We start from the raw sequence: 22,286 nt of genomic DNA, 5'->3' as shown, positions 1-22,286 counted from the left end.
AACAATCTAGTTTGGATTAATGAATTTAATTCCAACAGCATATAAAATTTGGCTCCCATATAGCTCTGTTTCTTACCCCTTGGTTCAAATTTTTATTATTATAAAAATTACATCTTTATACATTGTGTGCCTATCAGCACAGATTTATAACTATTTTTTATGCAATTGTTTTTAAAATAAGATATGAGAAAAAAATTGAAAGCAAAACATACATTTAAATTTTCTTTTAATTTACTTTCAGAGTTATTTTTATTGATACTCTGTTTCTTCACATGGAATAGAGTTACTGACTTGTGTCCTTTCATTTCAGCCTAAAGGACCCCCTTTAGTGTTTCTTGTATGGCAGGTTTGGTAGTGATAAATTCTCTCAGTTTTTGTTTATCTGGAAATGTCTTAATTTCTCCTTTAGTTTTAAAGGATTTTTTTTTCTGGATAGAGAATTTTTGGTTAATAGTCCTTTTCTTTCAGCACTTTTAAGTATGTCATCCCAGTGATTTCTGTCCTCTGTGATTTCTAAGTAGAAATTAGCTTTTAATCTTATGAGAAACCCTTGTATATGATGAATCTTTTCTTCTCTTCTTTTTTCAAAATTCTCTAACTGTTGGTTTTCAACAGTTTAATCAAGATGTGTCTAGCCATGGATCTCTGAGTTTATTCCACCTGGAGTATGCTGAGATTCTTAAATGTTTAGATTAATGTTTTCAATCAAATTTTGGAAGTTTTTACTATTATTTCCTGAAATATTTTTTCTACACTTTTTCCTCTCTCCTCTCCTTCTGAGGTATTCATTATTCACATATTGATATGCTTAATGGTGGACTTCCCTGGTGGTGCAGTGTTTAAGACTCCACACTCCCAATGCAGGGGCCATGGGTTCGATCCCTGGTCAGGGAATTAAGATCCCACAAGCGGTGGGGCGTGACCAATAAAAAGAAAAAAAAAGAGGGTGTATTATATGCTTGATGGTGTCTCATAGGTCTTTGAGGCTTTGTTTATTTCTCTTCATACTTTTTATTTCTTAGAATGGATAGTCTCAATTGACCTGTTTTCAAATTTGACTTATATTCTCTATTTGCTAAGACTTAACAAAATACTTTATTAAGTATTTCCATACTTCCTTTTCATTTGTAAACATAGTTTCTTTTAGTTCTTAAAACGTATTTAATATAGCTGTTTAAATTCTTTCTCCAGGAATTCTAGTGTCTGGGCTTCCTCAGAAACAGTTTCTATTGATTGATTTTCTTTCCCCTTGTTTATGGGCCAGACAATTCTTGTTCCTTTGCCTGTCTCACAGTTTGTTGTTGAAAACTGGATATTTTCAACAATATAATGTATCAGCTCTAGAAGTTGCTTTCTCCTCCCTCCTTAGGGCTTGTTTTTGCTGGTTGTTTAGTGACTTTTCTGAACTAAATCTGTAAAGTCTACGTTCTTAGTCATGTGTGGTCATTGAAGTCTCTGCTCAATTAGCTTGGTGGGCAATAAATGTCTGGACAGATATTTCCTTAAACAGCTGGAACCAAGAAGTCTCCAGTCTTTGTTAAGGGGTTCTGTGTTCATTTGGAGGCATGCTTTCAACACTCAACCAGGCAATTGAAAACTCTTGCTTAGCTTTTACTTCCTGTTCATGTAGCGCTTCAAAGTCAACCAGATTTGAGAGCTTACAGACTTCTCAGGTCTTTCTTGAGCATGCACACAGTTCTGGGCATGTGCACAGTAATATACATGTATGTGGTCTTCTAGATTTCCAGGAATATGTTGGAACTTCTCAATGTCGTTATGGACATCTCACTCCTCAGCTTTTCCTTTTAGGCTTTTTGGTTAGCCCATTTTTTTCCCCCAACTCTTAAACACCACTGCAGGCAGCCACAAAAATTAAATAATTGCCTCTCATTGTTTTTGACAAATGCTCTGAGGCAAAGTATTTTCCACTCACTGAGCTCAAAATAGATCAAATAGAGACAGCATTACAAATAGAATCTTCCAGGAAGTCACCAGACATATCAAATAATGACAATTTTCTGAGAATGATCTTGGCAGGAACTCCAACTTCTTTCTCCTCCATCTTGTGACTGCTAGGCTGCTGGCTTTGCCATGATTGCGGGCTGTTGGTTTTCAAGGCTACTGTGGAGTTGAAGGGGTTTGGAAGAATGGGAATACAAACAAGTTAAGATGCCACAAAGTTTGCTGTTCTTACCAAGATTCAGCTACTTTTTCATTAAGAAATGTTCTCCAGATTGCTGCAATTCTTTGGTTAATTTCCAGAATTCTGAAAATATTAATCCTGACTTTTTTTTTTTAAACCAGTTCTCTACTGCTTTTTGGAGGAGACAATTTTCAAAGGTCCTTATTCCACTATTACACTGACATCATCCACTGTTCTGTATTGAAGTAAAGTATATGAACACAGATCCTTAATTTCTCATTGGTAGTTCAAAAGTTTTGATGAAGATGACCATAACCTTGTCAAGGGTACCTAGGGTACCCTTTCTTTGCAAATAAAGATGCTCTACTGAAGAAAGATATCCAGCCTTCAACCAGTAAATATAGCTTTATAGATGCAGCTCCAGCAAATGAAAACTCAAGCAACAATTAAGAAAGAAAAGCTTTGTTAATTTGGCAAGGACTCTTTAAGGGAACAAACTGGAAGGTGATTTTTCACTAAAATGTGAGTGGGAAACTAAACTTGCAATATACATAGCTGGTTGCGTATCCTATATTAATGTTATGTTTCCATATATCTTTATTATGTCATCTCGAAAATGTTCAATATATTAAAAGAAATAAAAAGCAATCATTTCAGTTCTTTATGGAAATAAACATACTGCTTTAGAAGCATAATTTGTTATTTTAGAAGAAAGCCCTCATAGCTAAGTCCTTTTATGAGCTAGGAGACATGTCATTCTTGCCAAACACAACAAAAATATATTCTGATATTTGGTAGTTGATTGCGTTGTCTACATAGATCAGTAAATCATGTAATGTTTGGGTTATAATGAAGTTCCAAATTTCTGGATTACTTCTTGGAAATATTTGTTCCTCCTATATAGTGTTATTAAGCATGAATAGTAAATGCTTTCTCTTTAGACATAAGAAATATCCTGAAAGAGTTTCAATACACTTTTTTCTGATGGACAGAGTTTATTTCTAAACAGCAAGTTTACATAATATCTCTAAACCATATGTTCAAGGAAGGTTGTGGTTGCATCTATAAAACCACCATTAAAATTACAAGGCTAGATTGAAGATATTTTTCTGTTTGAAATTTTAGATCATATTTTATGAATTTTATTATTGTGGAGGAATTTTGTTGCTGGAGGCAACAAAATGTGTAAGAAATGTGATAGTAGAGCTTAGACATGGAACATTCTGTACTACTCTACAGTCTATCCTGACCACATCACACTCTCAAATGAGAATCCTAATGATGTGCCAGACACCGTTCTAAATACTTTTGCATATAAAACTGTTCTAAACACTTTTATGTATACATAGGTTACTAATTGAATTCACATTTTACATATGAAAAAACAGAGTTACAGAAAGGTCAAGTAACTTGCCCAAGATCACATAGTTAAGTAAGTGGTTATGTTAAATCTACACTAGCACTGTTGAATAGAAATATAATGTGTATTCATCCAACATTATTTATGTGGCTATCCCAGGAAGCTTCACTTCTTCGACACATGGTCCACTCCGTAGGGTTTCCCCCGAGTGAGTGATCAGAGCAAGCCCAAGATGGAAACCATAGTCTTCTGTAACCTAATCTCAGAAGTGAAATACCATCACTTCTGCTATATTCTTTTGATCAGACAGACACGTGCTGGTGCAATCTGGAAGGGGATTGCACAAAGGTGTGACAACCAGGTGGCAGGGACAGGAATCATTAGAGCCATCTTAGAGGCTACCTAGCACAGATATTTTTAAAAGTAAAAAAAAAAAAAGTGAATTAATTTTAATAATGTATTTTAGGTAAAAATATGTATCTAAAATATTATCCTTTTAATATCTAATCAATAGAAAAATTATTGAGATATTTTACATTCTTTTCATGTTAAGTCTAAAACCCAGCATGTATTTTCCACTTACAGCACATATCAAGTCTGGCCATGCAAATTTCAAGTGGCCAAATTTCAAATGCTCAATACAGTGCTCCAACTGTGGTACTGTATTGGAGAGCACCAATACAGATCTAAACTGTTCCAGAGTCTGTGCTCTGAAGCACTTCTTGCTTAATCATAGAAAAGAGTGAGATGGTCTTTTTGTCAACCAACATCAGTGTTATAATGGGGATCCACAAATCCCCTGGATATGTGACATCCTTTCTAACTTTCCTGTTATATACAGTAAGCATTGTAATGTTAAAAAATCTAAATTAATGCTACTTCTAAATAACATGACATAGGAATTTTTAAATGAATGTTAGAAAATTTATTAACTATAAAACTGCCTTCATATGTTTAATGGATTTGAGTCATGCTTTAAAGACAAACTTTAGGCATTGCTTCCTACATAAATTAATTTCTACCAGATAAATGGAAAAATGGACTTCATCTGTCAAGAGGTCAAGCCATCTTTAAGTAGCCTTGCAGCTGCCAGGCCGACTTGCCACACTTCATAAATTAGATTAGTAATGAAACAATAAGCCCATATGAATGTAGTAGTTGATTCCTCATGGTACAGCAGACAGCATGAGCATCGTGCTTTAATGGTTCCCCTTGAGCTCCATCTCCCACGGGTGAGATAGAACAGGCCAGGTGGGTGCCCAACGCACAGTGGAGGAACACTGAGTTTAGGAAATCCCCAAAGTATAAGAGGCTGATGGCCAATCTGCCATTCTTTGCCCTTGAAGAAAACATGTCTTTATTACCTTGGGATGTAAGAAAATCTCCTTGGAGGAGAGGAGGGAGACTTTAGTATCCTAAAATGCCTCTCAGGAAGGAGATACTCCCTATCATTGCCATACTGGTCAGGAAACAAATATTTTACCTCCAGTTTCTGAGGCATGTAGAAATGCTGTGGAGGATTATCTCCCAACGTATCTATATCCCTTAGCAGTAAGACTGTTTCCAAAATCATTTTAATTATAAATGTGAAAAATATAGGAAAGTAGTAAGAATAACCAATGACAAAATTGGATTAATAATATAATTATTTCTTCAAGAAATTGATTAAGTTTAAATGATTAAAATTTATAAAACTTGCTCCTTTATGCATGGATACCAAAACGCCTAATACATACATAATGTATGTACATTCATACATTAAATATATTTAATAATAATTCACTTAAAATTCAGAACGAATTTTCTCATTGTTTCATTTGGGAAACTATGTACTTAATCAATCGAAAACATGTAATATTATATTCAGTGGTGATTTATTATATTTCATGTACCGTTGAAATGACTAAATCTTTCACATTTAGCCATTTTGTGATTGTAGCTATTTTTTGACTATAATATCAGTTTATAAAGGGACCTGATAGGAAAATTATGTAAAAATACTTAAAATATATTTGATAGCTTTATAGTAAATAACTTTTTGTCTTCTGTTTTTTAAATGACTTATGTTAAAAGAAGTAAGCTACAGGGCAGAATTTGTTCTTATTTTTCCATCTGGTTGTTATGATGACACATGATTCAGAAAAGCCCTAAATAGGGCTCCCTGCTTTTTGGACAATTTTCTATTCAAGGAATCATGGACCATTCTTCCAAGTTTTCTCGGTCAACCTCTCTTAAGGCATCTCTTCCCCACTGTGCTCACTTAAGCAAAATAGATTCATCTATGCTTATTATACAAAATATTTTCCTAGACAAAAAGGGGTATTCTGCATATACGATGAAAGAAAATGTGGAGTAATCTAAATGCACAAAAAATTCAGACTTTTACACTAATTTTTAGTTCCATTTTTTATTGGCCTATGTTTTCTTCTCTTCAGTACATGATCAGATTTTTTTTCTAAGTCTTTGGTCTTTTGATAACTAAAATATATATTATCTGGAACACAAATGGACTGCAGTTATAGGTCAAAATGGTCTTTTCACCCACCCATGTACATTTGAGAATCAGAACAGAATTCTGTCAGAAATATCATTTTAAAATAGGCTTTTCTACAACTGGCACTGTTCTATAAGTTCTCATCCTATTAATATTTTGTGCACATCTTCTAAAAATCTATCTCATCACTTTTTGCTCTTACCATCTCCTTATCTTTCATGCACAATTCCTTCAAAGCTCTTTATGATGTTGCCTCAACAGTATCACCATGGAGGAACTCTCATGAGAGGAACCAGACTGTCCAAACAAATTGTCTACTCGGTCTTCATTTCCTGAAGTGGACATTGGCAAAACACATTACTGTATTTATACATAATTACGTATCAGAGATTTAGAAGTTCTGTCATTGGAACAAAAGATTTTTTTCAGTAAACTTTATTTTTTAGAGCAATTTTAGGTTTTCACAACAAAATTGGCATAAAGTACAGAGATTTCCCATACCTCTACATATGCACAGTCTCCTCCATTGTTAACATCCCCTACCAGAGTGGTACTCTTGTTACAACTGACAAATTTACCTTGACACCTCATAATCATTCAAGTTCTTGGTTTACATTGTAGTTTACTCTTGTTGTTGTATGTTCTATGGGTTTAGACAAATGACATGTATCCACCCTTATGGCATCATACAGAGTATTTTCACTGCCCTAACAATCCTATGTGTTCGGTCTGTTCATCCTCTCTCCCTCACAACCCCTGGCAACCACTGATCTTTTTACTGTTTCTGTAGTTTTGCCTTTTGCAAAATGTCATACAGTTGGAATCATAGACTATGTAGTCTTTTCAGATTGGCTTCTTTCGCTTAGTAATATGCATTTACAGTTCCCCTATGTCTTTTCATGGCTTTCTAGCTCATTTCTCTTTAGCGCTGAATAATATTCCATTGTCTGGATGTACCACAGTTTATTTATCCATTCACCTACTGAACGACGTCTTAGTTGCTTCTAAGTTTTGGCAACTATAAAGCTGCTATAAACGTCCATGTGTAGATTTTTGCATGGACATAAGGAACACAACTTTTTGAAGTTATAAAATGTATTGATTTTTCCCAAATTTACCAATGCCACATCTATCTTGTAGAAAATTAGAAAAGGGAAGAAAATGCAGGGGTGAGAGCATAGCTCCCTATAATCTCATCACCAGAGCTATTTAGCATTAATATTTAGTTTCCTTCTATTGTTTTCCAGTAGTACACCTACACACATACAGACATGTTTTAATATAATGAGAAGTAAGCCTATTTCTGAGGACTTGCCTATGTCATTAAATATTCTTCAAAACATAATTTTTATTTTCTGTATAATAATCCATCATATGCTTATACCATAATTAATAAATCCATTCCAAACATGGTCATTTGTGCAATTTATGCTATAATGAACAGCCTTTTAACTGAAGTTTTGCCTGCATTTCTGATTATTATGATAATTTCATATACATAAAATTATGACTTCAAAAGTAAAAATGTTTTTAAAGCTTTTGATGCATATTACCAAATCACATTCAATAAAGATTTTGCCAATTTACATCCCACCAGGAACTAATGACAGGGCCCATCTACCTGCTTTTTTCAAGCTATTACTTAACTGTCCATCCTTCCTCACTCCCACTTTTTAAATTAACAGCTTTATTGAGCTATAATTTACATAACATAACATTCAGCTGTTTTAAGTATACAGTTTAAGGGTTTTTAGTGTCTCTGTCTCAGGTTTTTTTTTTTTTTAGCGACATGAATTTAAATAAATGAAAAGAGGTAATTGTTAAGTGCTTACTACAAACTTTGGGCTGTAGAGGGTACTCAGTGATTGTTAAATATCTTTAAAAAACTTTAGAGAGGTTTCTTTGTTTCATGAGACCCAGCATGGTTAGGCCTCTAATGTTCTCATTTCAGCTCTATCTTCCTTATTATGAAAATAAGTTCTTCTGGCCTTTGGGGACAGCTGATCTGTTATGCTTAGTTTTTGATGATGGGGTAAATTTTCGTCTTTTTCTAACATATTCTGTGTCTTTTTGTGGTACTTTATTGGGAAGTTAGAGACTGTCACGTCTAGGCTGCTAGACAGTTGACATTTAAATCCCTCTTGATCAGATATTAATCATATGAAGCTCCAATTTGTTTATCTGTAGTGTCTAAAGTGATCAACAACAGCAAGTCCAGTCTCTCTGATCTTTCCTGCAAGCTATAGTCGGGGCATATTTCTGAATAGTCTGAACTAGTTCCAAAGGCGTTACCTGCGCCAGATCTCCCAATGCTCTAACAAGACATCTCAAAAACTGCTCTTGAGCTCTTGCTGACTAAATACCCAGTCAGATCTTCTGTATGAGGTCCAGCAAACTGTTTTCCAGACCCAATCCAGTGGAAATGATAGTGGGCTTGCCATTTGAAGAGTTATTGCCAGTTTCAGGTGGGATTTTCAAATTTATGTTACTCGAGTTAGTTTTTTGGTTGCCTAGTAATATGGGATCAAAAGGATGTGCTTAGGAAGAAAATGTTCCTTTATATATGCTGGCGAATTTAGGAAAAAAAAAGTTTGGTTTTCTTTATTGTGCAAATCAAAATCTATTTAAATCTTAAGCTCTGAAATCCATTTAAAACTTACGGTTACATTGGAAAATTACCTCTCTTCCTAATTTGAATTTAATGTAAACTGATTTTTAATTGTTTTGCATAACCATGGGTAACAGATTTTTTTGAACACTGCATGGTAAAAATCAGCAAATATGTCAGACAAAGCACAACATTAAAGGAAACACCACAGCATATGTTGACAGTTATAGAAGAATTGCTGCTGTTTTCACCCTTCACACCAGAATAATTTTTTCAATATTTACCTCCCATGTGTAGAGAGGGAAACATATGGGGTTTTATATAATCATAAGCATAAACAGGTGGCTACTTAGGTACATTTAATTTGCAAGCAACATCAATACTGAACAACGCAATCAGCACCACATGGCTCCCAAACTCTTTCCACTAACATTCCATTAGCAAAATTAAGATCATTAAAATAGAGGGAGGGTATACTCCTCCCTCAGTTGGCTTCAACTACCCTTCAGAGCCATGAATAAAACACATTTTCAAAAATGCCTTGGCATTTTGCTGCTTCTTTTGTCCAAGGGAACTTCAGCAACTGTGTATAATGTATACCTTGTGAATAACTACAACCAGCACAATATTTGCATTTAAAATGTGGTTACATCTCCCTATAATCTGCTTATTATGAGCATAAAATTTTGGTGGTTAAATTCTAAGCAATTTATCAAAGCCTGGAGTCAGACAAATTCCTCAAAGCCACCTGGAAATATTTCCCCAAAGGCAGTGCACCTAAAGAGGTCACCTGAGGCTCTTTTCCATAATCAAACACTCTGGCAAAATCTGTAATGGTAGCTGGGAACATTTTTTGCTCAGCCTGTGTCAGATACTGAACTGTGGATTCTACATATTTTGTCTCATCTAATTTGATCCAAACTGGATCCTCTTTGGCCCTGTAAGTATTCTTCTCTCTGATGTTATAACCATTCTACAATGGCTTAGAATTCCAGAGTGAAAGAAAATGGTATGAAAGAATAGCTATTATTTCTTGTATTTTGCTTTTTCAGTGCTTGCTCTGTGTCAAGTGCTATCTAAGCATGTTACATGTATTGACTCATTTAATCATCACAATGACTTTATGAGGTAGGTGAAACAATCTTCTCCATTTTATAGAAAAGGAAATTATAACCCTGAGAGTTTAAGTTCTCAAGTTTACACAGTGGGGAAAGGACTAAGGCCAAACTTAAACCCAGGTTGTTTGAATCAAAAATTCATACTTTTAACCACTTCACTTTCCTATTGGGATGGTAGTGTGTTGCTGGGCCTGAAAATTCTATTGCCTAAAGTCAGCACGAGCCAGGAGTAGTAAATGTGTGATATTTTGACGGTCTCCTAATAAAGCCTCGTGAGAGATTTGGGAGACCTAATGTCTGTGAGCGTTCTTTCCAGTCCTGAAACCTCTATGTGTCTTCTCCTAACAAACGGGGCAGTGCTCTGGAGAACTGTAAGAGTCCAGAGAACTGTGCTCTTGCCAAGGTTTACGAGAAGAAGAATTTCTGACATCTTCTCGCCTCATCCTAGGTCTATTACTCATTCTCACTGCTTAGGAGAGAGAAAGGTTTAACATGAATAAGGATGTATGGCACTTTTAATAGTAAAGCCATGATTATAACAGAGATTTATGCATTGATATCAAATTATATCATTTGATTTCAAAGTCTAACATTATTAATGTAAATTATTTGTTAAATATCTCAAATGTATTAGATATTGCATATCACTCCTTTCAAGCCTTTACTGGGAAAATAAAGGTTTTTTTCATGCAGTGGTTGAACCATCGAGGTAAAAATGAATCAAAAGATTTTACGATTTATTCTTTTTATCGCCAGGTAAAAGAACTATTAAAAATTGTTAATAGCTATTATAGATCATTCTGATTTCATTATACATGTAAAGACATTCACACGTAGGAATTCTACAGCCACACTTAGCATCTAACACTTAACAAACTTGGTCACCGTCTTAGATATGTCTTCTCCCCCTGCTAAATACTCCATTAAATTACTACATAAAATTTTCTTATGAATTTGACTTTCCTCACATTCCTTGTTTCTGCTCTTGGAGACTTCTGTCAAGATTGTTTGAATCACTCATTAGTTGATGATTTTCAATAATCTCAGAAATCTGGAGAATTTTCTCACAGTTTGGACATTATTATTATTATATGTTTCATTACTTTGCTCAAGAATTTTGAGTTTTTTGCTTTGATAGGGTATTTCATGCATCTCGTTTTAATCTGAAGTTAAATAGAGATGCTTGAGCTAAGATTCTAGTCAAAATACCAGATTTGGGATAGTCTTGAAGAAGATAGTTTTTGTAGGATGTGCTGACCTAAGAATTGTCTTGGAAATGTAACAAAATAATAGGAAAATGTGGAATGAGAAACCTATATAGGCAAGTATAAAATAACAAGGATGCTTAGGAACTTGATTGCAGGACAAAGTGCCATTTTAAAGAGGCAGAAGCATACACTCACAAAAATAAGTGAAACACACTTTGCTTTATTGGCAGAGAGACAAGACATATGATCAAAAATATGTAGCAGTCTGATTTGTCTCTAAATCTTCTCCTTCACGTAGCTCAGTCCATTAGAAATTTTTGAGCAGTATCTCAAATATTTATGTATTTATTTAAAATTATGGCAGCTATGCATATATATGCATGTGTATTTGATGTGTTGTTCATCTATATCTCAAAGGCAAATTTCTTTATGATGATAGTGGATGTGAATCCACATGTTGATAACTTTAAAGTGTTAAAGAAGTTTCAGCCACTCTTCATATTTTATTAGACGAGAGTGTCATTGTTTTATTTCATAATATATCTAAAGAAGAGATTGAGTGAGAGTAGAAATGTCGACTTCATCCTTGTTTTTGTTCACTTGTGTTTATATTAGTTTTATTTTCAATACATGATTTCTTTGCAAGAAATGTGTGAAGCCATTTATCCATTTTGTGAGATTTCCTTTATTTAAAAACTGTGATAATGTATTCTGGAAACCCACTTACATATGGCCAGGTGGTCTGGAACACACTCAAAGAACATGATCTTGTGGACAGCACTGTCAACTCCTTCAGCTTGTGCAGTTCCCAGGCCTCCCACATGCCTGTACCTCCAGGCACGTGGCCATCTGATGAGGAGATGAGGCTAGTGCCAATCAATGTCAAATATCAGTGAAGTTCACTTTCTTATGTTGCTCGTTTTAAAAAGTTCTAAGAATTTCTGCACCCAAAAGGAGGGTGAAAGGCTGGACAAACAATTTACGATTTACAATAATAATGAAAGGCTTAAATATGTAACCATGTGATTAAGCCCTTGAGCTTTAGAGACACAAAATCCTACTTGTATCTTATGAGCTGTGTGATGATAGAGAATTTATGGTATCTCTTCAAAGTTTCCTGTGGTTATTTGTGAAGTGTTTGTTTTTTATTTCTAGCTACCTCATATTGTAATTTGGAAGATTGAATTCTATCAGACATGTAAATTTCCAGCACATTCTAAGCTGCTAATATTTTAATAATCCTAATTTTGATAATATGAGAGGAAGATGAGAATTAGTACATAAAGTTCACTCTAAGATTCCTTATCTCAGAGATAGAGGGAATATATTTGGTTGGAACTGTGAAAGCAAGCTAGAGATTAGACAAAGAGAAAAGACTGTGAACTCTTTTCACACATAACATCATACACAATGATCTTATGTATATAAATAGTATTGTGATACACAGGGGGAAATTTTAATTTTTTAAATTACTCCCTATTTATGTTAGAATTGATGAGATAGATAAAAATGTAGAAAAAAATCTGATGAGTGTAAATTCTTCACTCTGAACCAGGAAGTTATTTTTGCTCTTCTCATACTGGAGGGTCTGGAAAGGCTGACCAATGCAAAGGGAGGGCCAACCTGTGAGACCCACATACATATCTTGTGAACTGGAATAAACATGTTCTCATAGGAAATGTCCTTGTAAGTCATTTGTGTGACAGGGAGGTGGCCTGATGTGGAGGTAAGATTATGAGACTTGGATTTAAAAGGTCTGGCTTGAGATTCCATAGCCACGACTATGAAAATCATGACCGTTTTTATATCCCCCAATAATAATATTTGTTTTACTGTTCTTGAAAGAATATAAATGATGCATATGAAGAAAATTATTCAAGCTTGTAACGTTTTAAGCAAATTTCAATTGTTACTCTTACTATTAATAATAATGATTGCAGATCATTAAGAATTGGATAAAAATATAAACTCCCCAAAAGCCTGAGATTCAGGGACAAGATCTTAAAGATTAAATTTACTTATTGACTATTTTTCAACAGATCAACTAATTGCATTTCCTTATAATTTTTGTTTCTCAAGTAACGTACTCCTTATGAACAATTTCTCCTAGGTAAAAATAACACTAATATCCATTTTAATAGGTGACAATAAATTTGGAAATAGAAATCTATTTTCTTTCTGCTTTTTAACTTACATTGTGAGGATTACATATTGGCTTATTTTATTATCTCTCTAATGATCACTCAGCTCCTGAAATATGTTTTGTTTTGTGTTTTGAAAAAATAAATTATATTTTCTCTTGTATAAAACTATTATAACACTCTGAGAAAAAGATGGAGAAAAAATTGGTTGAATTTAAAGCTGATCATATCTATGGTGCTATAGTTTATTCTGAAATTAAAGTTCCAATATGACATCATTCACATATATATGTATATATACATATATAGCTGTATATACTTGCCCTAGTTTATATGGTATCGAGTGGCTGTTTGTAAGAAGGGACTCTTTGGACTGGCTGCAATAACATATAAAGAAATGTTAATAAAATATTTTTCCTGTACTCTGCCACTTAGCATGCTAAACTGTGTCCTTAATCATCTCCTAAGGGAAAACACACAGATTTTTAGATAGATTTTTCTTGCAATAGAGACATCCAACAAGACAGCTCTGAAGTGTGTGATTAACTTGAAATAATAGTGGCCCTTAGGGTTTCAGGCTTCTTCTACTTCATAACATTTTGGGTCTGTTATTACCTTAGGTGAACCCAATTCCCCAGGAAAGAAGATGCTGACTTAATTCTTCTGTGACTTATGTCATCAATATAGCGAGGATAGAAATGAAACCATGTTTCTCTACACTTATGAGATTCTAGGTAGCTATTATTTAAACTTATTTCACAAAAACTGCTGAATTTTTTATACCCTGATGATGACTGTGGACTCTTAGAAATAAATCTTCACATGGAAACAAATGAGATTAAACATGTGCATGCACTTGCACACGGGCACGAGCACACACACACACAAATTCAGTTACTGTGGAGAATTCGAAAGTACTATTTTATTGGATTTTCCCTGATACAAGACATAATAAAATAAGAAGTTCCTTCAAAGTAAATGTTTCTTTGCCTTACTGTCTTCAAGCACACTATGCAGGGAATGAACACTATTCGATTTATAAAGGTTTTCAGGACAGATTGCACATGCTACCTTCCTCAGCCTTTGCCAGGATTGTATCACCCACTTTTTCAGGACATTTATATTTAAAAGTAACCAAAATCCTGTATTTTTTTTCATTTGAGCAAAGATCGACTAAAAAATAACATCATAAATCTTTGTACTATAACCCAAAATACACATAAAAGACATTGTAACCTGGTTAATAATAATTTGATACATAGATAAATTTAATTGGACTGTATTTTTGACTAAATGAATAAATAACTTTTACAAGCTATATCATTCTAGTAGGATTCTTTATACAGTGCCTTCTTAGTGTATGCTATTATATAATAATTGTCTTAATTTACTTTGAGGTTAACAAAGCAATTACCTAATTTTTCCTTTGTTCTTATTTTCTCTGGAATTTATTAAAATGTATTCAATAAATAAATTTCTGAAAGTGCTACAAAACACATGTGCTTATAAAATAAAAGCAAAATAATTCAGAGGAGAATGAAACTTAAACATGCAAGCATAAAAAGCTGTGTCTTAAAGAACAAAAATTCATTGTGTCAGTGACTATCCCAATAGTATTAGAGGAAAAAACTTGAAATAGTGAAACCATGGCAAAATTAGAAAAGTAATGAGAAGAATGAAAGATATATAATCAAGAGTATTCAATCCAGAACAACTACCTAACCTGGCATTTCTCAAGGAGAGTTATGTGGATCACTAATATATTGTGACATACTATTTTGTAATTTATTTATGAATGTTTCCCCAAGAGTTTTAGAATGAAAGAAATTTGGGAAATTCTGCATGTTATATTCCCCTCTTGTGAGTCACAGTGCATCTAAAGTTTCTGAGAAATCTTAAATTACTTGGAAATATGTAGATATTTTTTTATTGTGGTAAAATGCATATAACATCAAATTTACCATTTTAAAGTGTACAATTTAGTGTCATTACGTACATTCACAATGCGTTACAACCATCACCATGGGCTAGTTCCAGGTAATATCTTTGTAATCGTTAATTTGACCATGAAACAGTTTCCTTCTGGAATATCTTTTAATTTTGGTGTTTCCAGAGAATATATATGTAAATATTGATCCAATCCTTTCATTTTAAAAGTTAAAAATGCGATCTTGAGAGATTAAATGCCCTGCTCAAGATCACACATGTGGTTGGGAGATAGCCAGTATCTCATGCAGATTGCATTTCCAAGAAGTGGGCCTTTTCTATCTCACGCTATTTCCCCCTTTCCATCTATGTGGCCTGTCTGGATCTGACAATCCAGTAACCTACAGAAAATACATTAAGATTTTACCTAGAAGAATTCAAGATTAAAACAAATATCTCTAATCTTGAAAAAGGTACATTACTTTTAAATGCTACGTTTTACTTGTTTTATAACTCTCTCGCTGTGATTTTCTTATGAGAACTTTCTAATTCACAGAATTCTGTTCTCAGGTCTTTTTAAGATTGTGGCTGATAAAACTCCATACCTCACTATGGAAGAAATTACAAGAGCCATCCGTATTGGACCAAGTAGACTGGGGCATCCTTGCTTCTATCATCAGAAGGATATAAAACTAGAGAATCTTATCATAAAGCAAGGTGAGCAAATCATGCTCAACTCAGTCGAAGAGATCAATGGAGAAATAATGGTGAACTGTGGTGTGCTAAGGAATCATCAAAATCACTCATTTACTTTGCCTTTGTCACAAGAAGGAGAGTTCTATGAATGTGATGATGAACATATTTATACCCTAAAGGAAATTGTCCAATGGAAGATCCCCAAGAACAGAACACGAACTGTGAAACTTACAGACTTTTCAAATAAGTGGGACTTAACAAATCCATTCCCTAAAGGCTTTTATGGTGCTGTGATTCTCAAGCCTGTTTATGAAATTCAAGGTGTGATGAAATGTAAGTATCCCCTGAGAATGATGCTTTATGAACATGATTGTTGGCTTTGGGAAAGAGAAAAGCTTTAGCCTAAAGAATGGAACTCTGTCCCTGACTTGCCCATTAAGCCCACTGAGAGTCAGATTCTCATCTATAAATAAGCAAATCATGAAGACTCAAATTCAGTAATGTATGTAAGAAAATATTTTAAATTGTGTGGTGCTATCCGAATGTAAAATGCTGTAATTGTCAGGTACAGACAGATTAAAATATTTATTTTTATCACTGCCAGTTAAACAGGATCAGAAAAGAGCTACTTTTTAGAATAGAGAATTAATTGGCTAAAAAGAAGCTTTCTTGTATGGAGGTGGTCAAAAAAGAGGTAAGACACATAAAGTTTCTTTATGTGTCCCTTACTCCTATTTTTGTGAGAGCCTTTTTTCTTTTTTTTTTTTCCAGCCATCCCTCATTGGTCATAAATCCTCCTATTAGCTTAGAGTCCTTCTGACTTAAGGGAAAATGATATGACAAATTAATTCACACATAAGTGTGGGTTTAAAAGGATTCTATTGAAATATAGTTGTTTTACAATATTATATTAGTTTCAGGTGTACAGCATAGTGATTCAATATTTTTATACATTATACTTCCTTTAGAATTATTACAAAAATGGCTATATTTCCCTGTGCTGTACAATATATCCTTGTTGCTTATCTATCTTATACATAGTACTTTGTATAACTTAATCCCATACCCCTATCCTGATCCTCCCCCTTTGCCTCTTCCCACATAAGTGTATTTTAATATGTAATCTTCATAAGATTTTTGCATTTTAAAATAGGAATAGCTGGAGAGAGCATTGTAATCCTAAAGAAATTAACACCTTGACTTTTTAAGATTATGTATGGCACATAAGCATAACAAGTATGGAACAAAGAGTTCTGTATTTGCAGTAAAAAGTCCTGGATTCTAACTCTGGTCAATAACTTAACAGGTGGTAGCTTTGGGTGAGCCATGTAAACTGCGTCTATACAAAGGGGATGATGATATCCCTTTTGTCTATGACTTGGAGTTGTTTTGAGAATGAAATAAGGTTCTATTAAGATACTATATGTAATACACCCGAGGAAAAAAAGCAATATGTAAAAATGTTTGGTCAAAGAGTACCCCTTGGATATCTCAAATTCTATTTATCTCTGCTCCCATTAATATTGTTGGTCACATGCAATTGTGAAAAACTTGACATGCCTTTTGAGTAGGTTTTAGAGCTATGTTAAATTTTGTTACATACATATATTTAACCAGAAATCAATTAATTCATTTGAGCAAAAGGTGTAGGTAAGGAATTCCACTCAAGTAGTGATTTTTTTTTTGTACTACAAAAAATTGAGGCCACAGCATGATTATTTTTTTAAGTTGACAAAATATTGAAGTCGCAGCAAACTTTAGACCTCACGTTAGTGTTTTTTCAGTTTTCCCAAAATGTACAATCAAAATTGATAACTGAGTTTTCCTAAATAATGGATAGCATTTTCTCATTTTAAATTTTGTTATTTTTCTAAAGCCATTGGCATCTCCTATCATGCAGATGCAAATGAAGGCGAACCCAGAACCTAAGCACATGAACAAGATGGTTACAGCATTTAATGAATTTAGGTTAGGGATCACGAAGGCCTTCACTGAGGAAATTACATTTAAACTAAGATCTGAAGGGTGAATAGGAGATGGGCAGGCTGAGAGAGAGGGGTCAACATTGGAGGAAGCAGGAAAGCAGGAAAGCAGGTAAGCAAGAGACTGTGGTTCCAGTGCACCTGGTGTGAGAAAAGAGAGGAGAAGGCAGGCTGAGACAGATATCAAAACATGCAATGGGGTAGTGGAATCAGTCATGGAGGATCTTGAAATATATGTTAAGGGGTTAACATTTGTCCAAAGAGCAAATTAATAATGGTTTTTCAGCTGGAGAAACAAGGTGGGAGAATTGTAATGAGGCCACTGGTTCTGTGGCAGAGTACTGGGGGGTTAATACAATAGTGATAGGGACAGCTCTTCTTAATGGGTATTTCAGAAGTACAGCTAGCCAGATCTGAAGGTCTATTGGAAGGGGAAAGAAGTTAACCTGATTCCCAGGCTTCTGGCTTGATCTGCTGGTTGAATGGTGGTGCAGTTTATTACATATAAACATTGACAGAAGAGCAAGGGATATTAACAGAAGTGTTTAGATGGACTTAAATATGGTTTCATGTTAGCTAAGGTCCCAGAAGAAAGTCTTTAGATGAAGTAAAATCCTTCCCCAAATGTTTTAGTCCAATTTCCATTCTTTAATGATATTAAAATTGAATTTTGATTTTAATTATTTTGGACCTTTAATTTCTTAAGGATTATTTTAAACATTAGTTCTCATTGTATAGCAATTTCAGGACAGATACTGTATGAGACTGCTTTGCATGTATACTGACTACAGAATATTTCCTGAAAATAGAGGATGGGTGTCCAACACAAAAAGTCAAATTTAAAAAATTATTGTTGTTATAGGCATTTTTCTTCTAAATATAAAATGTAAACTGTTTTTTAATCAATTGTGGTCTTGTTTTACATGATTCTTTCTTATATTGAAGATTCAAACTTGCCTTGAAGTCAAGGGCATGTTGCCTGCTAAGTTGTTTTCCAGTGACTTTGAGTGTCAGGCACAGTTCAAACTCCTCTTGACTTGAGTCCTTCTTTTCTAAAGTGACAAGAAAAAGAATAGGTCTGTCAGGGGTAGGAGATTTTAGAGAAACCTTAGGGGGAAAAGCAAGATGGAAAAGACTGAGAACTATAGGAAGCTATGAAATATTGATTTGTGGAAAAGAGAACATAGCAAGTAAATAGAGAAAAGAGGAAATATAAGATATTCTACTCCTAGTACTAGTTTTTAATGTTACTAATGGGAAAATTTAGGCTTTGTAAAAAAGAAATGTAGCACAAAGTGTTTAAATGGAATATTTGTTTTGGGAACTCTTGGTCACAGGCCAACCCCCTCTAACCCTTACCCTACATTTAATGATTTTTTAAAAACTAACTCTCTTTGGAAAAGAGGTATAAATAACCATCCAAGACCTCTAACTACTGGTTTCACATAAGTCATAGCAAACTCTGTTTGTGCCTTTAACAGGAAGATAAAATTCATATTAGTGTAACAAATGGAATGCATAATATTTGCAAATGAAAAATGGAGCCAGCCGTTTAAAGCGGCTTCAAAAAAATCTTGATTTTAAAACTTTTTAATGGAGTTATGTTTTGGTGTATTGATTGATAAGTAGTTCTTTACTTGTGGAAATTTTAAGAGTTGGAAAGTTACGTTTTGCTTTAGGAGAAAAACTTAATGCCATCCAAATTTGGGAAAAAGTTTCTGCTCAAGTACATGACATAATTCATTTATAAACAGAGGGCTGAAATCACACAAGCAGAATGATGATATCAGAAAGGCAGTATCTGAATATTGTATAATAGGTGACAAATGAATAGAAGAAAAGAATACATTGATCTTTTAGTGTTCTGAGACTTTGTCTTTCTCTCATGTATTTTCAAAACTAATTTCCATTTTTATCAAAGTCAAAAGTGTCAAACAGTAGTAAAAAGACAAAGTTACCAACAAACCTTGTGCCCTTGACCATTCCCAAATTGCCCCCACATTCTGCTACTCTGAGGTAACTCCTTTAAATATTTCGCTCCTGCTTTCTTATATTTCCATTCACATTTCCAATAATATACGGATACTGCTATTTTTCAAGTGATCAGTTTTAGACAGCAACTACTGACTTCCATGTGTGGTGATGAAGATTTAATGGTCTTATATTCCTACTTCCTCTTCCCTTTCCCCATTCTCTCAGTATATGATAAGTTATGGTTAAGCATTTGCAGTTTCATTATTGTGACAGTTCATTGCTGAATCAAGTGGTAGATAATGACCATAATTCCATTTCTGTATAGCTTTATTTTTCTGTAATAATGACCTTACTATTTCAGTTCTTAGTTTTCTTCAATCCTCTCCTAAGTCTTGAAGTATTTTCCAACATCTTTGTAAAAGAAAACAAAAAAAGCCATTCATTGCAATTTTCCAGAGCCCAAACTGTCAAGAGATCTACCACTTCTGTTATTTTTTTTATCCTGAAGTATTCCTCCTGGAACCCTCCAACCTCATGCTCCAGTCTGTATTTGTGGCTCTCTAGAACTAATACATAGATGCTTGTCTTAGCTTGGGATACTATTATAAAAATACAATAAACTGGGTGGCTTATAAGCAACAGAAATTTATTTCTTACAGTTCTAGAGGCTGAAAGTCTGAGATTAGGGTGCCAGCACTGTGGAATTCTGGTGAGGAAACTCTTCCAGGTTGCAGATTGCAGACTTACAGTATCCTTATCCTTACAGTATCCTTACACAGAGAGCAGAGAGGGGAAGCAAAGCCTCTGGTGACTTTTATAAGGCCTCTGATCTCACTGATGAGGGCTCCATCCTCATGACCTCATCTAATTCTAATCACCTCCCAAAGATGCCACCTCCTGACCCCCTCACATTATGAAGTTGAGTTTCAACATATGAATATTAGGGGACACAAACATTTAGTCCATTACAGTGTTGTCCTGGGACTTCGATTTAACAACATCCTGGTGGTTACTCTTTGACTTGCTTCTGTGTTTACTAGCAATTTCTGGACTCAAATAACTTATTGTTTCCAGTATTGCCTTTAAGAGATTACATGGTATTCAGAAGTTTCACAGTAATGTGCTTTGTGGTAGGTCTGTTCTTTCATTGTGAGGAAAGTTTTCAGGTTGGAAATTCAGGTCCTTCATTTCTAGGATAAATTCTTTGATAATTGCCTTTCAACTGTTTTTTCTCTTCTCTCCTTCTGTAACTTCTAATCTCATGTTGAAGCTCCCATACTAATGTAGAACTATTTTCTTTATGTCTCTTTGTCTTTGGTTTACCCTCAGGGAAAATTTCTTAACTACATTTCCAACTGTTTTAATGAATTTTTAATTTCAGCTATCATATTTTTAATTTCTAAGAGTTATTTCTTATACCATTTTTTAACTGTTAACATGTTCTTGTTTTAAGGACTCAATATCTTATCTCTCTGAGAATACACTACTATTTCTTAAAGTTTTCTACTGTTCCTTGCATTTTATCTGCCTCTTTTGGCCTTTTTTAAAGTTTTAGTCTGTCATTCTTGTTAAATGTTTTCCTCAAATTCTTGGTGGTTATTTCCCATTTGTTCATATTTACGTGTTAGACACATTTTTAATTTAATTTACAAGTGAGCCCCTATTGATATACAAGCTCTTTGTTTTATGAATTTTAGGTTTCATTTTGTTGGCTTTTTCATTGGAGAATTCCCCAAATTCAGATCCTGTGAGTCTTTCCTCCAGGACTGTTCAATTTCATCTGAAAAGAATCTTCTTGATACCTCCTGGGGGTTATGAAACTCTTGTAACTGAGTGGAGAAGTTGCTGAGGCTTTCACTGTTCCCCCATAGATTTAGAGTTCCCTTCTTTGCTTTCAGTTCCATGCTTCTCCCCTGCTCACCTATGCCTACTTTCCAGATTCTATGACCCTATACTGTTTCCTGCAGAGAGAGAGGTGGAAGGGGCTGTCACCTGTCTTCCCCAAATTAAAGCTGAAGACCTGGGTTTAACCATGCTTCAAACATTCACATAATCCCTTGTTTTGTCCTCTACCTTCTCCTCCACCTTCAGAGGGGCTTTATGCCTCCAATTCGAAAACTTTTGGGGAGTTGTGTGGGGCAAAAAATGCTGACTTTTCACTGGACTCAAACTCCTTAGGCACATAGGCTTTCCTTTTTCTATTCTACCGAATCATTGACCGTTCTTCCATCTGAGTTCAATCTTTATCTAGTTTAAGGATTGCAGACATCTTTTAGATTCATTGAAACTTTTTCTTTCTTTTTCTCCTTTTTACCCTATGGCAAATTTGAGGGAAGAAAGAGTTGAAAAGCAACATATTTTACCCATAAACCTCACTACTTACTTAAATTGGTCCTAGGCCAGAGTTTTTCCTGGACCTAGTATAACCCTGAAAGGACTGGTTGCTAATATTACTAAGTGATAAGTGTAATTTATAAACTTAATTTTTTTAACACAACATAATTTTTAGTAATTTATGGAAGCATCTGAGTCAATTTCTTATGTATTTCTTTTTATCTTCTCAATGCTTGAGATAAAGTAAATGTTCATTATTCAATAAATTAAATACATGAATGAATGAATGAAACAACTAAAAT

General features: G+C 34.2%; 1 protein-coding gene across 2 annotated transcripts in view; it reads left to right on the top strand.

The window, feature by feature from the left end:
• THEMIS (thymocyte selection associated) overlaps positions 1-22,286 on the top strand; it is a 161,567-nt gene that overhangs the window by 41,375 nt on the left and 97,906 nt on the right. Inside the window, exons 1-2 of one of the 2 annotated variants that reach the window (XM_079939875.1) lie at positions 13,698-13,806; positions 15,569-16,027. In XM_079939875.1, coding sequence (XP_079796001.1) covers positions 13,779-13,806; positions 15,569-16,027 — 487 coding nt within the window. In that variant the 5' untranslated portion in view covers positions 13,698-13,778. Of the gene's footprint in view, positions 1-13,697; positions 13,807-15,568; positions 16,028-22,286 lie in introns of those variants that run through there. The other variant, XM_079939874.1, reaches the window with a different exon arrangement.

The sequence above is a fragment of the Stenella coeruleoalba genome (assembly GCF_951394435.1).
Source record: "Stenella coeruleoalba genome assembly, chromosome: 12".
NCBI lineage: Eukaryota > Metazoa > Chordata > Mammalia > Artiodactyla > Delphinidae > Stenella > Stenella coeruleoalba.
The sequence above is the reverse complement of the archived record's forward strand: the minus strand, read 5'-3'. Positions and strand labels throughout refer to the sequence as shown.